Below are 15,567 nucleotides of genomic sequence, written 5' to 3'. Positions count from 1 at the left end.
AGGCTCTGGGGTTTTAATGTGAGGAGAAGCTAGGTATGAATCCTAATTTTGCTTTTGGCAAGCTTCTTAACCTTTAAGGCCTATTCATCTGTGAAATGAGTAGGATAATGCTTATCTCAAGGAGTTCTTGGAAGGATTAATGCAATAGCTTCGGAAAGCACCGTTCTAGATCCTGGCACTGTGTTAAAGGAACGGAAACTAGAAATCTGAGTGGAAGAATCCCCCAGCTTTCCAATGCTCCATTGACGGCAAAGTAAACACTCCTAACAGGCTGGCCTTGAGAGTCACAAGTCTGAGGGGTGTGGACCGGGAGGGGAGTACATCTAAATTAAAGAGGTGATGACAGCAAGGCTTATTAAACCACTCATACATTCATCCATCTTCCTTTCTACCTCTCCCCCAGTGAGTTCTCTGCTTAGGAGGTTCGGAGACAGGACCCCGATTGAAGTCCACTTTGTGTTGGTTTTATTCGGAAGATGCTTGGGAAAACAAAACAAAACAAAACAAAACAAAACAAAACAAAACAAAACCCAAAAAGTAAATTGCAAGATAACGCAAAAGGATCCCGGCAGAGAGTTCCTCCCTTGGTGGTTCTCCTAGAATCTGAGCCAGACAGTGCTCCAGAAACTTCAACTCCCTCCCATGAAAGATAAGAAAAGGTTTTACAATACGTCCTGGAGCCTCGTCCCAATAGGCTAGCGAGAAGCAGCCCTCAAAATGATGCTGGAAGAAATGCAGAGTCAAAGCTAGAACGTAGGCGGTTCCTTGTATGCTGCTATTGGCTTCAAGACCACTTTTGAGAATCCTGGCCCACCTTTCCCATCTCTCCAACTCGACTCTTCACATTAAAAATGTGGCCCCCCCTTCCGGCGTTCCACCCCTTCCCCTAGCTCCGCCCCCGCTGCCCAGAGGCCCCGCCCCTCCTCCGGGGCGCTGCAGGAATGAATGGCAGCGTAGCTCCCGCGCCGCTTCGGGCGCTGATTGGCAGCCCGGCGCGGTGACGCGCTGGCGGCCGCTGGTGCACGCAGGCAAGCGAAGCGCAAGCGGGGGTGGAGCCGGCCTGCGGGGCGGGGCGCGGGCGCCCGGGGGCGGAGGAGCCGGGGAGGCGGGAGGCGGGAGGCTTCGGGGCCGTTTAAGCGGCCTCCCTCCCGCCCCCAAGCCGCCCGGTCTGGCCCCGGCAGCGTCTCGACCCCCGGCCTGGCCCCACTCTGGCCCTGCCCGGACGAGGGCTCTGCCTGGCACCCAGGCGGCCTCCGGAGTAGCCGAAGCCCATGAGGGCCGCGCGCCCCGCCGCGGCTGCTGACGAGACGGAGCTCCCGGTCCCCGAGGAGGAGCGGAGGATCAATGCGGTTCAAGAATCGATTCCAGCGGTGAGAAGGATGGCACTCCGCCCCGCCCTTCGTGCCGGGAGCCGGTCCCCAGGTCCCACCACTTCGCGCGTGGGTCCCGGCGCCTCACCTGGCTCCATCCCCCGCGTTGGCCCCGCGCCTTGGCCGGGGACCAGCTCCTGGGGGATTCCCCCGCGTGCTGTCCCTGGGCGATCCCCTTCCTTGGACGACTGGAGCTCATGCCTGACCTGGGACCCCCCCTCGCAATGTGCGTGCCTCGGATTCCCAGACCCGGGACGCCGGGTGCCTGAGCTCGCCCTCCTTCCTAGGGGATCCCCCTGCTCACCCGGCGTCACCCCCGCACCCCTCCAGGCAAGGCCCTTGCTAGCTTTGAGGACCGAAGCTGCAGCCTCAGGAGCCTCCTTCCACCCTGGCTTCGGCCTCCATCCCTTTCCCCGCGGGGTGGGGTCTCCCCGGGCGCGCGGAACCCGGGGTAGCTGCTGCGCCCTGCAGAGAGATGGGTTCTGGGCTCCTTCGGTGCTTTGTCTGTGAATGGCCCTAAACAGGCAAACTGAGGCACGAGCTGCTGCCGGCTTAGACTGGCCGGACAGTGCAGGGCCCTTGTTGTGGGTTCTGTGGCTTAAAAGGGTCCCCGGGGCCGTGCTATTTTGGGCTGTGCGCGGGGGCAAGTTAGCATTCGCGCGGTGAGACCTGCTGTGGAGGCGCCCTTGTTAGGAAACCAGGGGGAGGAACCCAGGAGGCGCCACCGGAAGACTGGTCGGCGCTGGTTCACTGGAGAGAGAGCTGGTGGGAACGCCAGGCTGGGGGCACCGTGGCCGTACCCACCCCGGGCCTCTGCCTCCTAGCACTGGACCCCGGCTGCCGGCCCGTGGTTCCCGGGGGAAGCGCTGGCTTTTGTCATTTAGTGGGTGAAAGTTCACCTCTCCTGTGTTTGTGGTAACTCTCCATCCCTTTGTCTGGGTCGGGCAGCCCTCGGATTGCCAAACCTTCAAACCCTAGCAGGCCAGCTTAGTACCAGGCAGTGCCTGGAGGAATTTGGGGGAGGGGGGATTGCATAAAATCTTTTAAGGAGATTATCGTTGAATATTTAGGCACTCCCTTTTATTTCAGAGTTTTAAAGTGCACTTTTTTTTTTCTGTCTCTTTGCTGCCCACTCACCCATTATGCTCATCTCATTAATGCCTCCCCCAGTCCCAAAGGGTGTAGGAGCCCAAAAATGCACAGGAAGATTTGTGGTGGGCTGTGACATCAGCTTGAAGACTTGGATTGACTTCTGAATATTGCTCATCACTTGGTGTTGAGGGCTTGGCACTGTCCCCTAACCCCGCGAGAACTTCGGATCAGTGCTTTTAGGGCAAAAAGGAACCAAGGTGTTCTGGCTTTAGAACCTAAATTTCAGGAATGACGACTGGATGGGCTTACAGAGGGAACATCACATGTGTGCAGGCATTGTTCAGGCAGCAGCCAGGGAGCCTTGCGCCTGTGGTTTGTTTGATTTGGTTTTACTTCTCTGCACATCTGTGGGCTTCCTGTTTTCCGAGAACAGTGTCTATAGTCTGTGAAATAACCCCTTCCCTATTTGAATAAGACTTCAGTCTCTTTGAATTCTTCTCTAAAAAGAAAAAAAGCCTGTTTTATTTTTTACACAAATGCTGAAAGTGTTAAAAAATGAAAAAAAAAAAACCACTTTAGGATACTACCATTTTAGCTGATTGAACTACATTCTTTTTTCTTTTTACCAGATACTAGTCTCTCTCATTCTTGTTACCACCATTGTAATGTAATTTTTGGACTTTGTTTTACACATTTTAAAAAACAGAGGCCTTTCCTTTTGGTGTGGCTTAGACCAATTTCTCAGGGACCACACAGCATTGTACTCTGTGGATATTTAACAGTTTCTTTCTTGGCGACACCTAATTCTGCCCTGATTTTGTTTGAAAATTTGAGTGATGCCATGATTTTCCATTCCTCTGTTACAGGCTGGGTTGGAAAGATATTTCTAAGCATCAATTGCAAGTTGGAAATAAAGTCTGCAAAGTAAAAAGTAATGTAACAAGAAGTCCTGATTTTTGAGGTTCCCACGTTAAAATTCTGAGAATACTATTCTGTACCTTTTAAAGCTGTGCTCACTGTATGTCTTTCTGAGCGTTCACCGTAGCCACAGGTCGGCAAATCACACAGGAAGTCCAGTGCGGGCAGGGCACACAGTCTTTGAACAGATGTGCTTCTTCCCCTGACAGATTGATCGGGATTTCACTGAGGAGAATTTACTGCAGTAAGAACATTTCATTAGGTCTTACCTTATTGCTTTGCCTAAATGACAAGGAAACCTGAAGGTCTTGCTGCTTTGTTCATAATGGAAACTTGGCGGTTACTGTGGCTTTGGATCCACTTCCAGAGCGCTGCCATTTCTGCCGAGAAGGGCTCTCAGGAAACAGCCCGCCATCCTAAGTGGAGATCTTTATGTAGTGGTGGCTTCTCAGAAACTTTGGGATGCGAGAAATTCCACTGGCACAGAGAGAGCGAATTTTATCTTGGTTGCTTTATCCCTTTCAAACTTGAGTCTCCAGGACACCTAAACATAAACAGATACACAAAGGTATATATTTTCTCCTTGTTCAAGAAGATAGGTGTAGAGAAAAGGACCTTGCACATAGTCACACAACCTGGAAGGGGTAGACTCGAGATCTCCACCGCCTGCCTCTCTGCACCACCCGTGCTACCAGATCACCTCTGCCGAGTCCTGCCCGCGTCCCTGTATCCATGTGTGCAGCACAGACGCTGAGGACCCACTGAACATTTCCACCCTTTCTTCTTGGTGGTGCGCACTCATTGTGTCGCCTTGCAACTGAAAACACAAGGAAGAGATGCTCTGTTTCTCAGCCTCAGCCTCATGACCACTGGTTAGCTTCAGAACTGAGTATGTGGAAAAACATCTTACTCTCAAGCATTCGGAAGTCTTCAGGGATGTGTAGTTGTGCATGTTTTTACAGTATTCAGTCATAGACATGGGGTAGTTTCCTTATATATGCCTTCTCCCTTTATTTAGTAGTTAAGGATACCACTAGACACTGTTCTGAACAATACCATGCTCAGTTCTAAAGAGGAGCTACTGGTAGGGTTCTATACACAGCAACATCCAGTGGTACTGGAGGGATCGAGTACCCACTGTTTTGGCTTTGGGGTTTTCATCAGGTGCAGAGTTTATTTGGCCATAAGACTGCCTGTTTCTTTTATATAAAGAAAACCTCCTGGATTCCCAGTAAAACTAACAGGCTATAGGATATTGCTCCATTGAAACAAAATATTCAACAGTAGCTAGAATATGTCTATTCATTCAATGAGCAATTATTTATTAAGCTTCAGCAATAAACTAGATGTTGTACTTGGGATTAGAAATGGAATGCTGGATGACAGATTAGTGGAATTTGCATTAGAGTAGGAAAAGATGAAATTAAACAGGTTTTTTTGGCCGGTGCCGTGGCTCAATAGGCTAATCCTCCACCTAGCGGCGCCAGCATACCGGGTTCTAGTCCTGGTCAGGGCGCCAGATTCTTTCCCGGTTGCCCCTCTTCCACGCCAGCTCTTTGCTGTGGCCCGGGAAGGCAGTGGAGGATGGCCCAAGTCCTTGGGCCCTGCACCCCATGGGAGACCAGGAGAAGCACCTGGCTCCTGCCTTCGGATCAGTGCGGTGTGCTAGCCGCAGCGTGCCGGCCGTGGCGGCCATTGGAGGGTGAACCAACGGCAAAAAGGAAGACCTTTCTCTCTGTCTCTCTCACTGTCTACTCTGCCTGTCAAAAAAAAAAAAAAAAAAAAAAAAAAAAAAAAAAGAAACAAGTTTTTTAAAGATAAAATTTTTTACAAATTATAATAATGGCTCTAATTGTATGGGAAGGACTAAAGTGTTTCTTGAGATAGGATGGCCTGGAAAATCCGAGATGCTAATTGAAGCACGAGAAGAGAGCTGAGCGTTCCAGAGAAGAATGTTCTAGGCAGAAATAAACAGCAGATGTCCTGAGGCAGACAAGACCTTGATGTGTGTGTGGGTCTTTTTTTTTAATTTTCAAAAATTCATTTGCAAGGGAGAGGGAGAAGGGGAGGGGGAAAGAGGAAGAAGGAGAAAGAGAGAGAGAGAGAGAGATGTTCCATCTACTGGTTCACTCTCCATATACCTGCAACAACCAAAGCCAGGAACCCAGAGCTCAATCTAGGTTTCCTCATGGGTGGTAGGGACCCAATTACTGAACCGTCACCTGCTGCCTCCCAGGGTGCACATTAACAGGAAGCTAGAATCAGAAGCAGAGCTGGAACTCAGACCATACTAGACAGCCTTAACCACTGGGCCAAACTCTTGCCCCCTTGATGTGTTTAAGAAGCAGAAAGGAGGGTCTGGTGTTGTGGCGTATCCGGTAAAGCCACCACATGCTATGCTGGACTGGCATCCCATTTGAGTGCCGGTTCGAGTCTTGGATGCTCCACTTCCCATCCAGCTCCCTGCTAATGTGCCTGGGAAAGCAGTGGAAGATGGGCCATGTACTTGGGCTACTGCCACCCACATGGGAAACCCTGAAGAAGCTCCTGGCTGCTGGCTTCCATCTGGCCCAGCCCTGGCAGTTGCAGCCATCTGGGGAGTGAACCAGTGGATGGAAGATCTTTCTCTCTCTGCTTTTCCTTCTCTCTCTCTGTAACTTCTGCCTTTCAAATAAATAAAATCTTTAAAAAAAAAAAAAAAGCAGCAGAAAGGAGGTTGTGTAGCTAGGGGGTAGAGTGATAGGAAAGTGGCATCCTGAGGCTGGAAAAGTACTGAGGGCCAGACCACACGGAGCTGTGGGCCTCTCGCTTGTTTTAAGTGTTTCTGGAAGCCAAAGACAGGTTTTAAGTTGAAGGTAGAGTGCGTGGCATGTTATAGCTGCTGAATAGAGAAGAGTCTGTGCGGGGACGAACAGGAAGACCACTTAAGAGACCTTGTACTTTTACAGACTTGAGATAATTGGAGTCTTGAATCAAGGGTGGAGCTGTGGAGAGGTGGACTGATTTGGTCTATGATTTAGGAATATGACTTGGATAGTGTTGACAGTACTTGCACTTGGAGAATGAGGAACATCCTAGAATTAAGCACAACGCGTGGGGTTTGATGCTATGCCTCTGAGGTCCCTTGGGTTGCAGATCCACTTTCAGAGGGTGTAGTGCTTTGAACTGAATTTCAAGTGTGCTAAGGAGTTTCCCAGGTGTCTACCTGCTCTTTTCCTCTTCAGGGTTGGTATATAAGGGTACTGGGCAAGGAGTAGGCAAGGAAGTGTTGAAAGTGAGGTATGAGTGAACCAACTCTGCTTAACTAATACCTCTGCTACCTGTGTTTCCTATTCTTAGAGCTAAGTCAGCTCCTTTCAGGCCCTCTCATGCATGCTGGTTACTCTGCTTGGGCATTTGGTGACCATGAAGGCTACTCCACCTTAAAGATGTTTTCTATAAATGGGCGCAGTTTCCCGTAACACTTGAACCTTTCCATTCCCTCTTAAGGGGAGAGGTTAGGGTCAGTGTGTGGGAGTTTATTTGCATTTTACATCTGCTTTTCCATTGAGGTCTTAGGAATGATTTCTTCAAGGGACTGTGGAGGAGGCTCGATTACATCCTGGCAGGTCAGAGAGCAATGGAAAATTGCATTGTACGAGCTGTTGTGCTGTGTGGCCCACTGAGCCCCAGACAGTAAGGTGCTCCCAGGGTGGTTCCTGCTACCTTTCCTCATTGCCCAGACCTTGCCTGTCCACCAGAAGTGACTGCCTTCAATCATCGAGAGATACTGTTCTCTACAACTCCCTACTTGATTTTATTTATTTATTTATTTATTTATTTATTTATTGGACAGGCAGAGTGGACAATGAGAGAGAGAGACAGAGAGAAAGGTCTTCCTTTTTGCCTTGGTTCACCCTCCAATGGCTGCCATGGCTGGCGTGCTGCGGCCGGCGCACCGCACTGATCCGATGCCAGGAGCCAGGTGCTTCTCCTGGTCTCCCATGGGGTGCAGGGCCCAAGCACTTGGGCCATCCTCCACTGCACTCCCTGGCCACAGTAGAGAGCTGGCCTGGAAGAGGGGCAACCGGGACAGAATCCGGCACCCCGACCGGGACTAGAACCCGGTGTGCCGGCGCCGCAAGGCAGAGGATTAGCCTAGTGAGCCGCGGCGCTGGCCCCTACTTGATTTTTGACCTTAGGTTTTCCAGGTGGGCACGGACAAAGCTGTCACAAACATGGCCACCTGGCGTGTTTGCTTTTAAGAGAAAATGTGGAAGTCTATCCCTGTTGCTGTGTAATGGCCTATTTTTAGATTAGGCTGCCAGAGACATAAATTGCTATTTTAGGCTGCAGCCTGGTGGTGGGTAGACACATCTTACTTACTGCACCCTGCACAGAGCACTTTCAGTGTATTCTAACCTCATCCATCTTGAAGACTCGCCCTTGACTCTTTGAAATTCCTATTAGGGTATGCCACTTAAAGCCCCATTGTTAGGTCCCGGGTTAATGATGTGGTAGGTTCTTCAATGCCTGGGACACTTTTTTTTTAAATCACCCTTCCCCAGAGTGTAATTATTTTCCTTTTTACTAAGAAAGGCTATATAGCAACACTCTGGTCCCTGAGGACATTAATAAAGTTATTTACTGGATTATCAGGGGAGAAAAGATAATGTTTGAAATTATTTATCTATGTGTGAAAATAGCTTGGGCAAATTCCGAAGCTCCTAGTTCTCCATTCGTCTTAAATAGTTTGCAAACTTTCTGGTAGATTATGTTCGGTATGTACATGTTTTGCACACTAGTTAAATATCTAACTCACGTTCTGAGTGAAGTAGCTTCACTGTCCCAGATGCATCCCATTGTAGCTTTCCGACCTGGGGTATCCGAGACTGCCACATTTATTTTGTTTGACTGAAGGATAGTAGGACTTTCTTAGCTCCAGGAGAAAGTATTGACTAGGATCTGGTTCACGAACTGGGCGCTATTTAGAATGGTTTGGTTGTATGCTTCAGCCGATTTTTGGCACCTGTGTTCTGCCATTTGGTTCGGCCTGGTAGCATTTCTCATCATGTGAATGAACAATGTGTGACTAGTCAAAGCTCATTAATGTCCTTCCGCCACAACCAGCTCCAGCAGAAGGATCATTTGTTGTTCCAGGCGTGCAGACTGCAAGCCCAGGAACGCAGCCCGCCTTCTGAGACCTGACTGCTGTTGGGGCACTTTTCACTCCGTTCCTCTGCATCTGCCTCTCTGCTCCTTTATTCCAACAGCTGCTTTTTCTCCGTTTGAGAACAGTCAGATAAACCCCGAGTCCCTCGTGAACCCTGATATAGAAGCAGATTGCGTTTGAGGGGCTGTCCTCGTTTGACCACTGCGATAGAAGACAGCCATAGTTTCTTTAGGTCCTGTGGTATGCTTTTTGCTCTGTTGCTGATTGTCACAAAGTTGTCCCAAGGGAAATATGGAATATGGGCATGTGTCTATATGTGTAACAGGTTTTCTGTGTATTTGAATTTAATGCCCAAAAGTAGTAGGTACAGGTCATGTGTTTGGTTTTTGAACCAAAGTGTTTTAATTAAGGGAGAATGAAGGTGGAAATGTACCTTCTCTTGGGGCCGTCGCTGTGGCGTAGCTGGTAAAGCCTCCGCCTGCAGTGCCGGCATCCCATATGGCTGCCGGTTCGTGTCCCGGCTACTTCACTTCTGATCCAGCTCTCTGCTATGACCTGTGAAAGCAGTGGAAGATGGCCCAAGTCCTTGGGCCCCTGCGCCCACATGGGAGACCCGGAGGAAGCTCCTGGCTCCTGGCTTTGGATCAGCACAGCTCTGGCCGTTGCGGCCGATTGGGGAGTGAACCAGCGGATGGAAGACGTCTCTCTCTCTCTGCCTCTCCTCTCTGTGTAACTCTTTCAAATAAATAAATAAATCTTAACACCCCCCCCCCCAAAAAAAAAAAAAGAAATGTACCTTCTCTTTTAGGTGGCCTAAAGGTAGCCAGGTATCATTTAAGCTGTGTGTGGTGCTGGGACAAGTAATACAGTATAGGGAAACTAGTTGGACATGCCTTATAATCATGGTCTGTAGGGTGTACAGATCTGCATATATATAAAGCTTTATACATTTTGAAAGAGAAAATAGAAACATTTGAAATGTAGCATGTACCTTTTCATTTAGGAAAATGCCCTGTTTTTAAGATTTAGTTGTGCCATTTTTTGTTTTTGTATTTTATTACAGGGAGTGATAAATGAAGGAATGGATATGGTTTCTGTTTACTTGTGGTTGGTATAAGGTTTCCCTGTTGAGTACACTGAAAGATGCCTAATATAATGTACTAAGTCATTTGCTGTAGAATCAGTGCTGTTGATTTTAGTGGATTATACTTTATTCCTGTAATTAGGTATTTCCACCACTGACTGCTTTATTTAGAGTAGATCAAACAACTGTTGGCAGACTTCCCCATTGTTCTTTACATGCTCTGATTGCCTGATGTCTTCTTTCTACAGGTTCATGAACCATCGAGCCCCCGCCAATGGCCGCTACAAACCAACTTGCTATGAACACGCTGCTAACTGTTACACACATGCAGTGAGTATGAATTTTATTTTATGCCAGGCTCACCCTTCCCAAAGGGTGTTAGTGGAAGGAAGGGGTAATTATCTCAACATAATTGGTTGAATTTTCCCATCTGGTGACCTTATCTGCCCACATCAGTGCTGGGTTGTGTCACCAGAAACAGTGTGAGTGTGCTCTGGCCTTCAGTTAGATCTTTTCTGGCCTTGCTTTCTCCAAGAAGTACCCATTATAGGACAACCAAAGGAAGCTGTTTATGAAGACTGTCATTCCTGGAATGAAGGAAGTGGATGAATGAAATGAATCACTTTTTCAAGATAGTCAGCTGGATTCTTTTAGCCAGGAGAGTTCACAGTTTGTTGAAGAAGGGAGCCCCTGTAGTGAGGAGCCCCGTCCTGCTGTCCCCATCGCCTCTCAGTGCAGAACTGTTCCACATTGCTGAAGGAAAGGCAGCTGTCAAAACCTCCATATTATTTTTTCAGAGCAGCAAATGTAATTTTATTAAGCCATATCCCAGATTTTTGAATTTCAGAGACTAGTAAAATTTCTAAAACCAACAAAATACTTCTGTTGTCATCATTTCATCAAAGAGAGGATACTTGAACATGAAAAAAGTAGAAAAAGGCATGGTTGCAAAATAAAGGATATTTCTTAAGTTAAATGCTTTTTGTTTTATGAAATCTTACTTTATTGCTGTAATTATTGTTTTGCTCCGAGCCAATGAAAACTTCGCCATCTGAATATTTATGCCAATGTCATCCAGAAATTTAATATTCTGTTGCAAGAGGGCAAAACTTGGGGTTAGAAGCAAAAAGAAAGATAAGAAAATTGCTAAAGTTTGCATTCATTGCCAAGTACGCTTATTGTGGTTATCTATTGTCGTAGTTTAGTTCTCTTGGGAATTTCTTTTTATAAAATGCTTACTAGTCATCGTTATACTTTTATGACTAGACATTTAAATTTTTTGTCAATATGGACTGTGAAATACGGTGCAAAGAGCAAAATTCTCTACGATTCAGATCTCTTAATATTTTTTGAATAGGAGGGTCTTAGTGGATTACTGTTGCTTACTTAAAAGGTGCTACTACAAACGAAATAAGCCAAAACCTTTTCATTCTGCAATAGCTTCCAAACTGACGAACTGAACAAATCCAGGACATATGACTTGTACAGTTATTTTTTGTGTGTGTGGCATTATATACATTATAATACTTACTGACTTGGTTCATTCAGTTACCTTTGCTGAAATAATTGGGATTTTGGTAGCTCATGGGGCATTCAGGACCTCCTGGGAAATATGATTAGCATTTGAATAGTTTTAGTACCTTCTCTAAATCAGATTAGAGACTAGAATAAATTAGGATAAAGAACATCTGTTTTGCAACAGTTGAGTAATGTTGCATCCTTGACCGGCTCTTTGTGTCCCCATTGGTTGGCACAGTTCCTGGGCCCTGAACAGTAGTATCTGCTTTCAGTGCAGCAATTAACAACTCCTTTTGGCTGTCATCATTATTATCCAAGAGAGACAACATTTTTTTTTTATTATTTTTTAAAAATTGCCCCTGGTAAGCCTCCGGACCTCTAGCAAAGGTCAGAATTCCTTAAAAGCCAGGCTATTTACTTTTCTCTACCTTTCCTTCAGTTCCTCATTGTTCCGGCCATCGTGGGCAGTGCCCTCCTCCATCGACTGTCTGACGACTGCTGGGAAAAGATAACAGCATGGATTTATGGCATGGGCCTCTGTGCCCTCTTCATTGTTTCCACAGTATTTCACATTGTCTCATGGAAAAAGAGCCACTTGAGGTACAGTGCTTGGCATGCTATTTCAACAGGTCAGAACAGTTGACCCGACGTGTGTGTTCGCCTCCCGAACTGGCATGCTCTAGTCAGCCAGCACATAGAGTAGACACTTTTCTGCCTTGTCGTTGTAATGCTATCCCAAATTTAGGACATTTGCTTTGGAGGGGACAGACTGTGAGACCACCTGGCTCTGTATGATCTAAGAAAGCAGGCCTTTCTTACTGGCCCCCAGGAGTTACAGCTTAACATGCTGAGAGCTGTTTTCTAATGATATTAAGTACACCAAGGATATTAAAGCAGCAGCAGCTGTCACTGAATCTGGAGTTGGCAGTTAGGCTTTGAGTTCTAGTCCTGCTGTTAGTCTTGGGTAAGTCACTTGACCTCATGCAGTCTCGGTTTCTTCATTCTAAAGTGAGAATAATAATGCCTGACTCACAGGGTTATTGTGATAGGTGAATGAGATAATGTATGTGAAAATGATTTGAAAATTACATAAGAAGGGTGAGCATCTAGCCTAGCAGATAAGACACCTGCCTCCCACATTAGAGTACCTGGATTCAGTTCCCTGGTCCAGCTCCTCACTCCAGCTTCCTGCTAATGCACGACCTAGGAGGCAGTGGTGATGGCTCAGATAACTGGGTTTCTGTGTCCCTCATAAGAAACCTGGATTGCATTCCTGACTCCCAGTTTTGGCCCTGCTAGGCTTAGCAGTTGGAGGCATTTGGGGGAATGAACTGCTTTCTCTTTCTCTCTCTCTCACACACACACACACAAATAGATTAAAAAAGAAGAAGATTATAAAAGACTTGAGGCCGGTGCCGCTGCTCACTAGGCTAATCCTCCGCCTTGCAGCGCCGGCATACTGGGTTCTAGTCCCGGTCGGGGCGCCGGATTCTGTCCCAGTTGCCCCTCTTCCAGGCCAGCTCTCTGCTGTGGCCAGGGAATGCAGTGGAGGATGGCCCAAGTGCTTGGGCCCTGCACCCCATGGGAGACCAGGATAAGTACCTGGCTCCTGCCATCGGATCAGCGCGGTGCGCCGGCTGCAGCGCGCCGGCCGCGGTGGCCGTTGGAGGGTGAACCAACAGCAAAGGAAGACCTTTCTCTCTGTCTCTCTCTCTCACTGTCCACTCTGCCTGTCAAAAAAAAAAAAAAAATTATAAAAGACTTGGACTTTATGTCATAAAGGGGTATGTTTTACTTCAGTTCTATGGTTTTCTGAAGTTTCACCTTCAGAATTATGTTATGCAAAGGAAGTGGACGTAATTTGCTATTATTTCCTGTCAAGCACTTTCCAAATGTACTGTGGCCCTTGACCTGCCATCAAGGACATGAAGGCATTCCTTCTCCAAGTGAGGGGTTAATTTGGGAGACTGCAAAGGTAGAAGCACACCATGTAGATGGAAATGAGTTGCTTGTAAAATTGATTCTGCAGTAATAGATTAAACCCAAAAGGGCAAAATTTATTTTTAAAAGATAATTCAGAAGAGACTAAGAATGATTTAAATTAATAATTGAATATAACTTTTGGTTTTATAGAATATAAAGAAACCTTCTAAACTATTTAAACAATCTAATATTAAAAAGACATCTTCATTTAGGAGCAGGATTAGGATAGTGTGGGGAGCAATCCGGACTGGACTGAGTTACTGGAATTAAGACTTATTCTATGCATCTGCTCTCCCACTGTGGGGAGCAACTCGGACTATATTGTTACTGGAATTAAGACTTATTCTATGCATCTGCTCTCCCACAATATGGCGCTGGGAGAGGAGAAAACAGCTTCTACGCAGCTGCCTCCAGTTCAACCGATAAACTGTAGGACCTACTCCTGATTGGAGGAGAGCAGCGTACTCGGCGTGTGGGCAGCCGAGTTAGGATTGGCGGAGGAGGACTATAAAGGAGGAGAGAAACGGCATGCACCAGGAACATCTATGGGGAACATCTAAGGGAACCCGTGCAGCCCCCGAGAAAGCCGGCCGGCGGTGTGCCGCTCCCCTGCGGAAGTGGGGAATGCGGCCAGGGGGAACTGCCCTTCCACGGAGGTGGAAGGGATAGTAGCCAACCCGGGAAGAACCAGCAGCAAACCCGGGGAGGGCCGAGCAGACGAAAGAACAGCGCAGGGTCCTGTGTCGTTCCTCCACGAAGACGGGGAGCGACAGATAGAAGAGGTGATTTCCTGGTTTCCTCACATGTAGATTCACAGAATTTCAGAGCCACCAGATCCTTAGGGAACATCTATCTAAACTCCTTTTCTCTTGGGGAAACTTAGCTGCAGGGAAGTATCCTGGTTTGGCTGAGTGAGAACAGCAGAAGGGGACCATCCTATAAGCCCCGACTCCCAGCCCTGTGTGGTTTTCACTGTATTCTTTCCAGTATTGCATACAGTTTGCATTCTCTTTCCTATAAGGTGACAGTTCTCTGGGCTCAAAATAAAACCACAGCATTGAATCACAAGGGCGCTCTGGGACACACTCACAAGAGAGCCACTGAAGTCCCTGTGGCTCCTGGGGACACTGCTGCAGAGCCCAGAGGCCAGTCTGGAGGCAGAGCACTTCATTATCTTCTTGGCACGGGCCAGGGCTGGGGTTGCCTCAGCAGACTTGGCTTTGATAACTAGATTTCTGAATCGATAAAGAGTTGTAGATGCCTGCTGCAGTGTTCATGGCCTCCCTGCCAGGGTCTGGAGGAAAAGGCTTAGTTGAAATCAGGCTCATGAATCTTCAAACGGCATTGCTATAATCATAAGCCATATGTAGGTTTTTACTCTATATTAAACTTTTAAAATATTCAGGTACAGCCTTAATTTAAGTAAAAGACAGAAGGTAATTTGCATCTATTGAGTATGTGTTAGGTGTTACTATGTGCTAGTTACTGTTCTAAATGCATGACCTGCATTAGCACATCTAACGATCACACATAACCTGTGAGAGAGATGTTATTTCTGTTTGCCTGTGAAGAAAGTCAGAGAGGTGGGTGACAGATCTTGAATAAGTTCTAGTTCTTCCTTCCTGCTCACCATCATGTTCTAGTCTAGAAAGCAGAATCAGAAAGTCCCAAACCGTGGTAGGAATCAGTGTCACCCAAGAGGCTAAAAAAAAGATTCTCCCCTTCCCTCTACAGCTTCTGGAGATTATGGACACTATTTTATAAGTTCCTCAGGTGATTCTGAACGCAATCATGTTTGAAAAGCATTAATCTGGTGTTTGTTGGGGGTGAGACATAGCTTCTCACTAGCAGACTAAAACCATTCTTTCTCTCAAATGTGTTTTTCACTTACTTACTAATGCGAGTCCTCACCTGTCTCCTTTGGTCAACACTGTGGGTCTCACAAGCACTATGACCAGTGCTCTCCTGGACTAGTACTCTCACTCTTTGAACGCTGAATGTAAGAGTCAAGGCAATTCTGTGCATTTGTACTTTTTTCAACCTTATCGTTACTTTTAACTGATAAATAAAAATTGAACATATTTATGGGGTACCAGGTGATAGTTTGATTCGTGTATACAGTTTGTCATTTCCACATCAGGACAAACACACTTATCTCCTCAAACATTCATCATTTCTTCCCGTTGAAAAACTTTGTTCGGGCTTTTTTTCCCATAAATTTTCAGTATGTAATTATTTATAGTCACCTTTCTACATAATATTTGTACTTAAAAATTTTTTTTTGAAAGGCAAGAGATCTTCATTTGTTGGTTCATTCCCCAAATTCCCACAACAACTGAGGCTAGGCCAGGCAGAAGGCTGGGAGCAGGAACTCAATCCTGGTCCTTATTCTGGGTGACAGGAATCCAACTGCTTGAGCCATCACTGCTGCCTCCCAGGGTGCGCATTAG

At 46.9% G+C, this 15,567-nt stretch overlaps 1 protein-coding gene across 6 annotated transcripts in view; it reads left to right on the top strand.

Annotated features, from left to right (window-relative positions):
• Positions 1-15,567, top strand: part of MMD (monocyte to macrophage differentiation associated) — a 162,628-nt gene that overhangs the window by 59,335 nt on the left and 87,726 nt on the right. For 3 of the 6 annotated variants that reach the window (XR_011383522.1, XR_011383521.1, XM_051825500.2), the window contains exons 1-3: positions 1,050-1,370; positions 9,865-9,946; positions 11,574-11,734. Coding sequence is in view for 4 of the 6 variants with exons in the window: in XM_051825500.2 (XP_051681460.1) it covers positions 1,345-1,370; positions 9,865-9,946; positions 11,574-11,734 (269 nt within the window). In the remaining 2 variants the exon portion in view is untranslated. Of the gene's footprint in view, positions 1-1,049; positions 1,371-9,864; positions 9,947-11,573; positions 11,735-15,567 lie in introns of those variants that run through there. The other 3 variants (XM_002719282.5, XM_070060911.1, XM_070060910.1) reach the window with 3 other exon arrangements.

This window comes from Oryctolagus cuniculus, chromosome 17 (assembly GCF_964237555.1).
Source record: "Oryctolagus cuniculus chromosome 17, mOryCun1.1, whole genome shotgun sequence".
NCBI classification, from domain to species: domain Eukaryota; kingdom Metazoa; phylum Chordata; class Mammalia; order Lagomorpha; family Leporidae; genus Oryctolagus; species Oryctolagus cuniculus.
The sequence above is the reverse complement of the archived record's forward strand: the minus strand, read 5'-3'. Positions and strand labels throughout refer to the sequence as shown.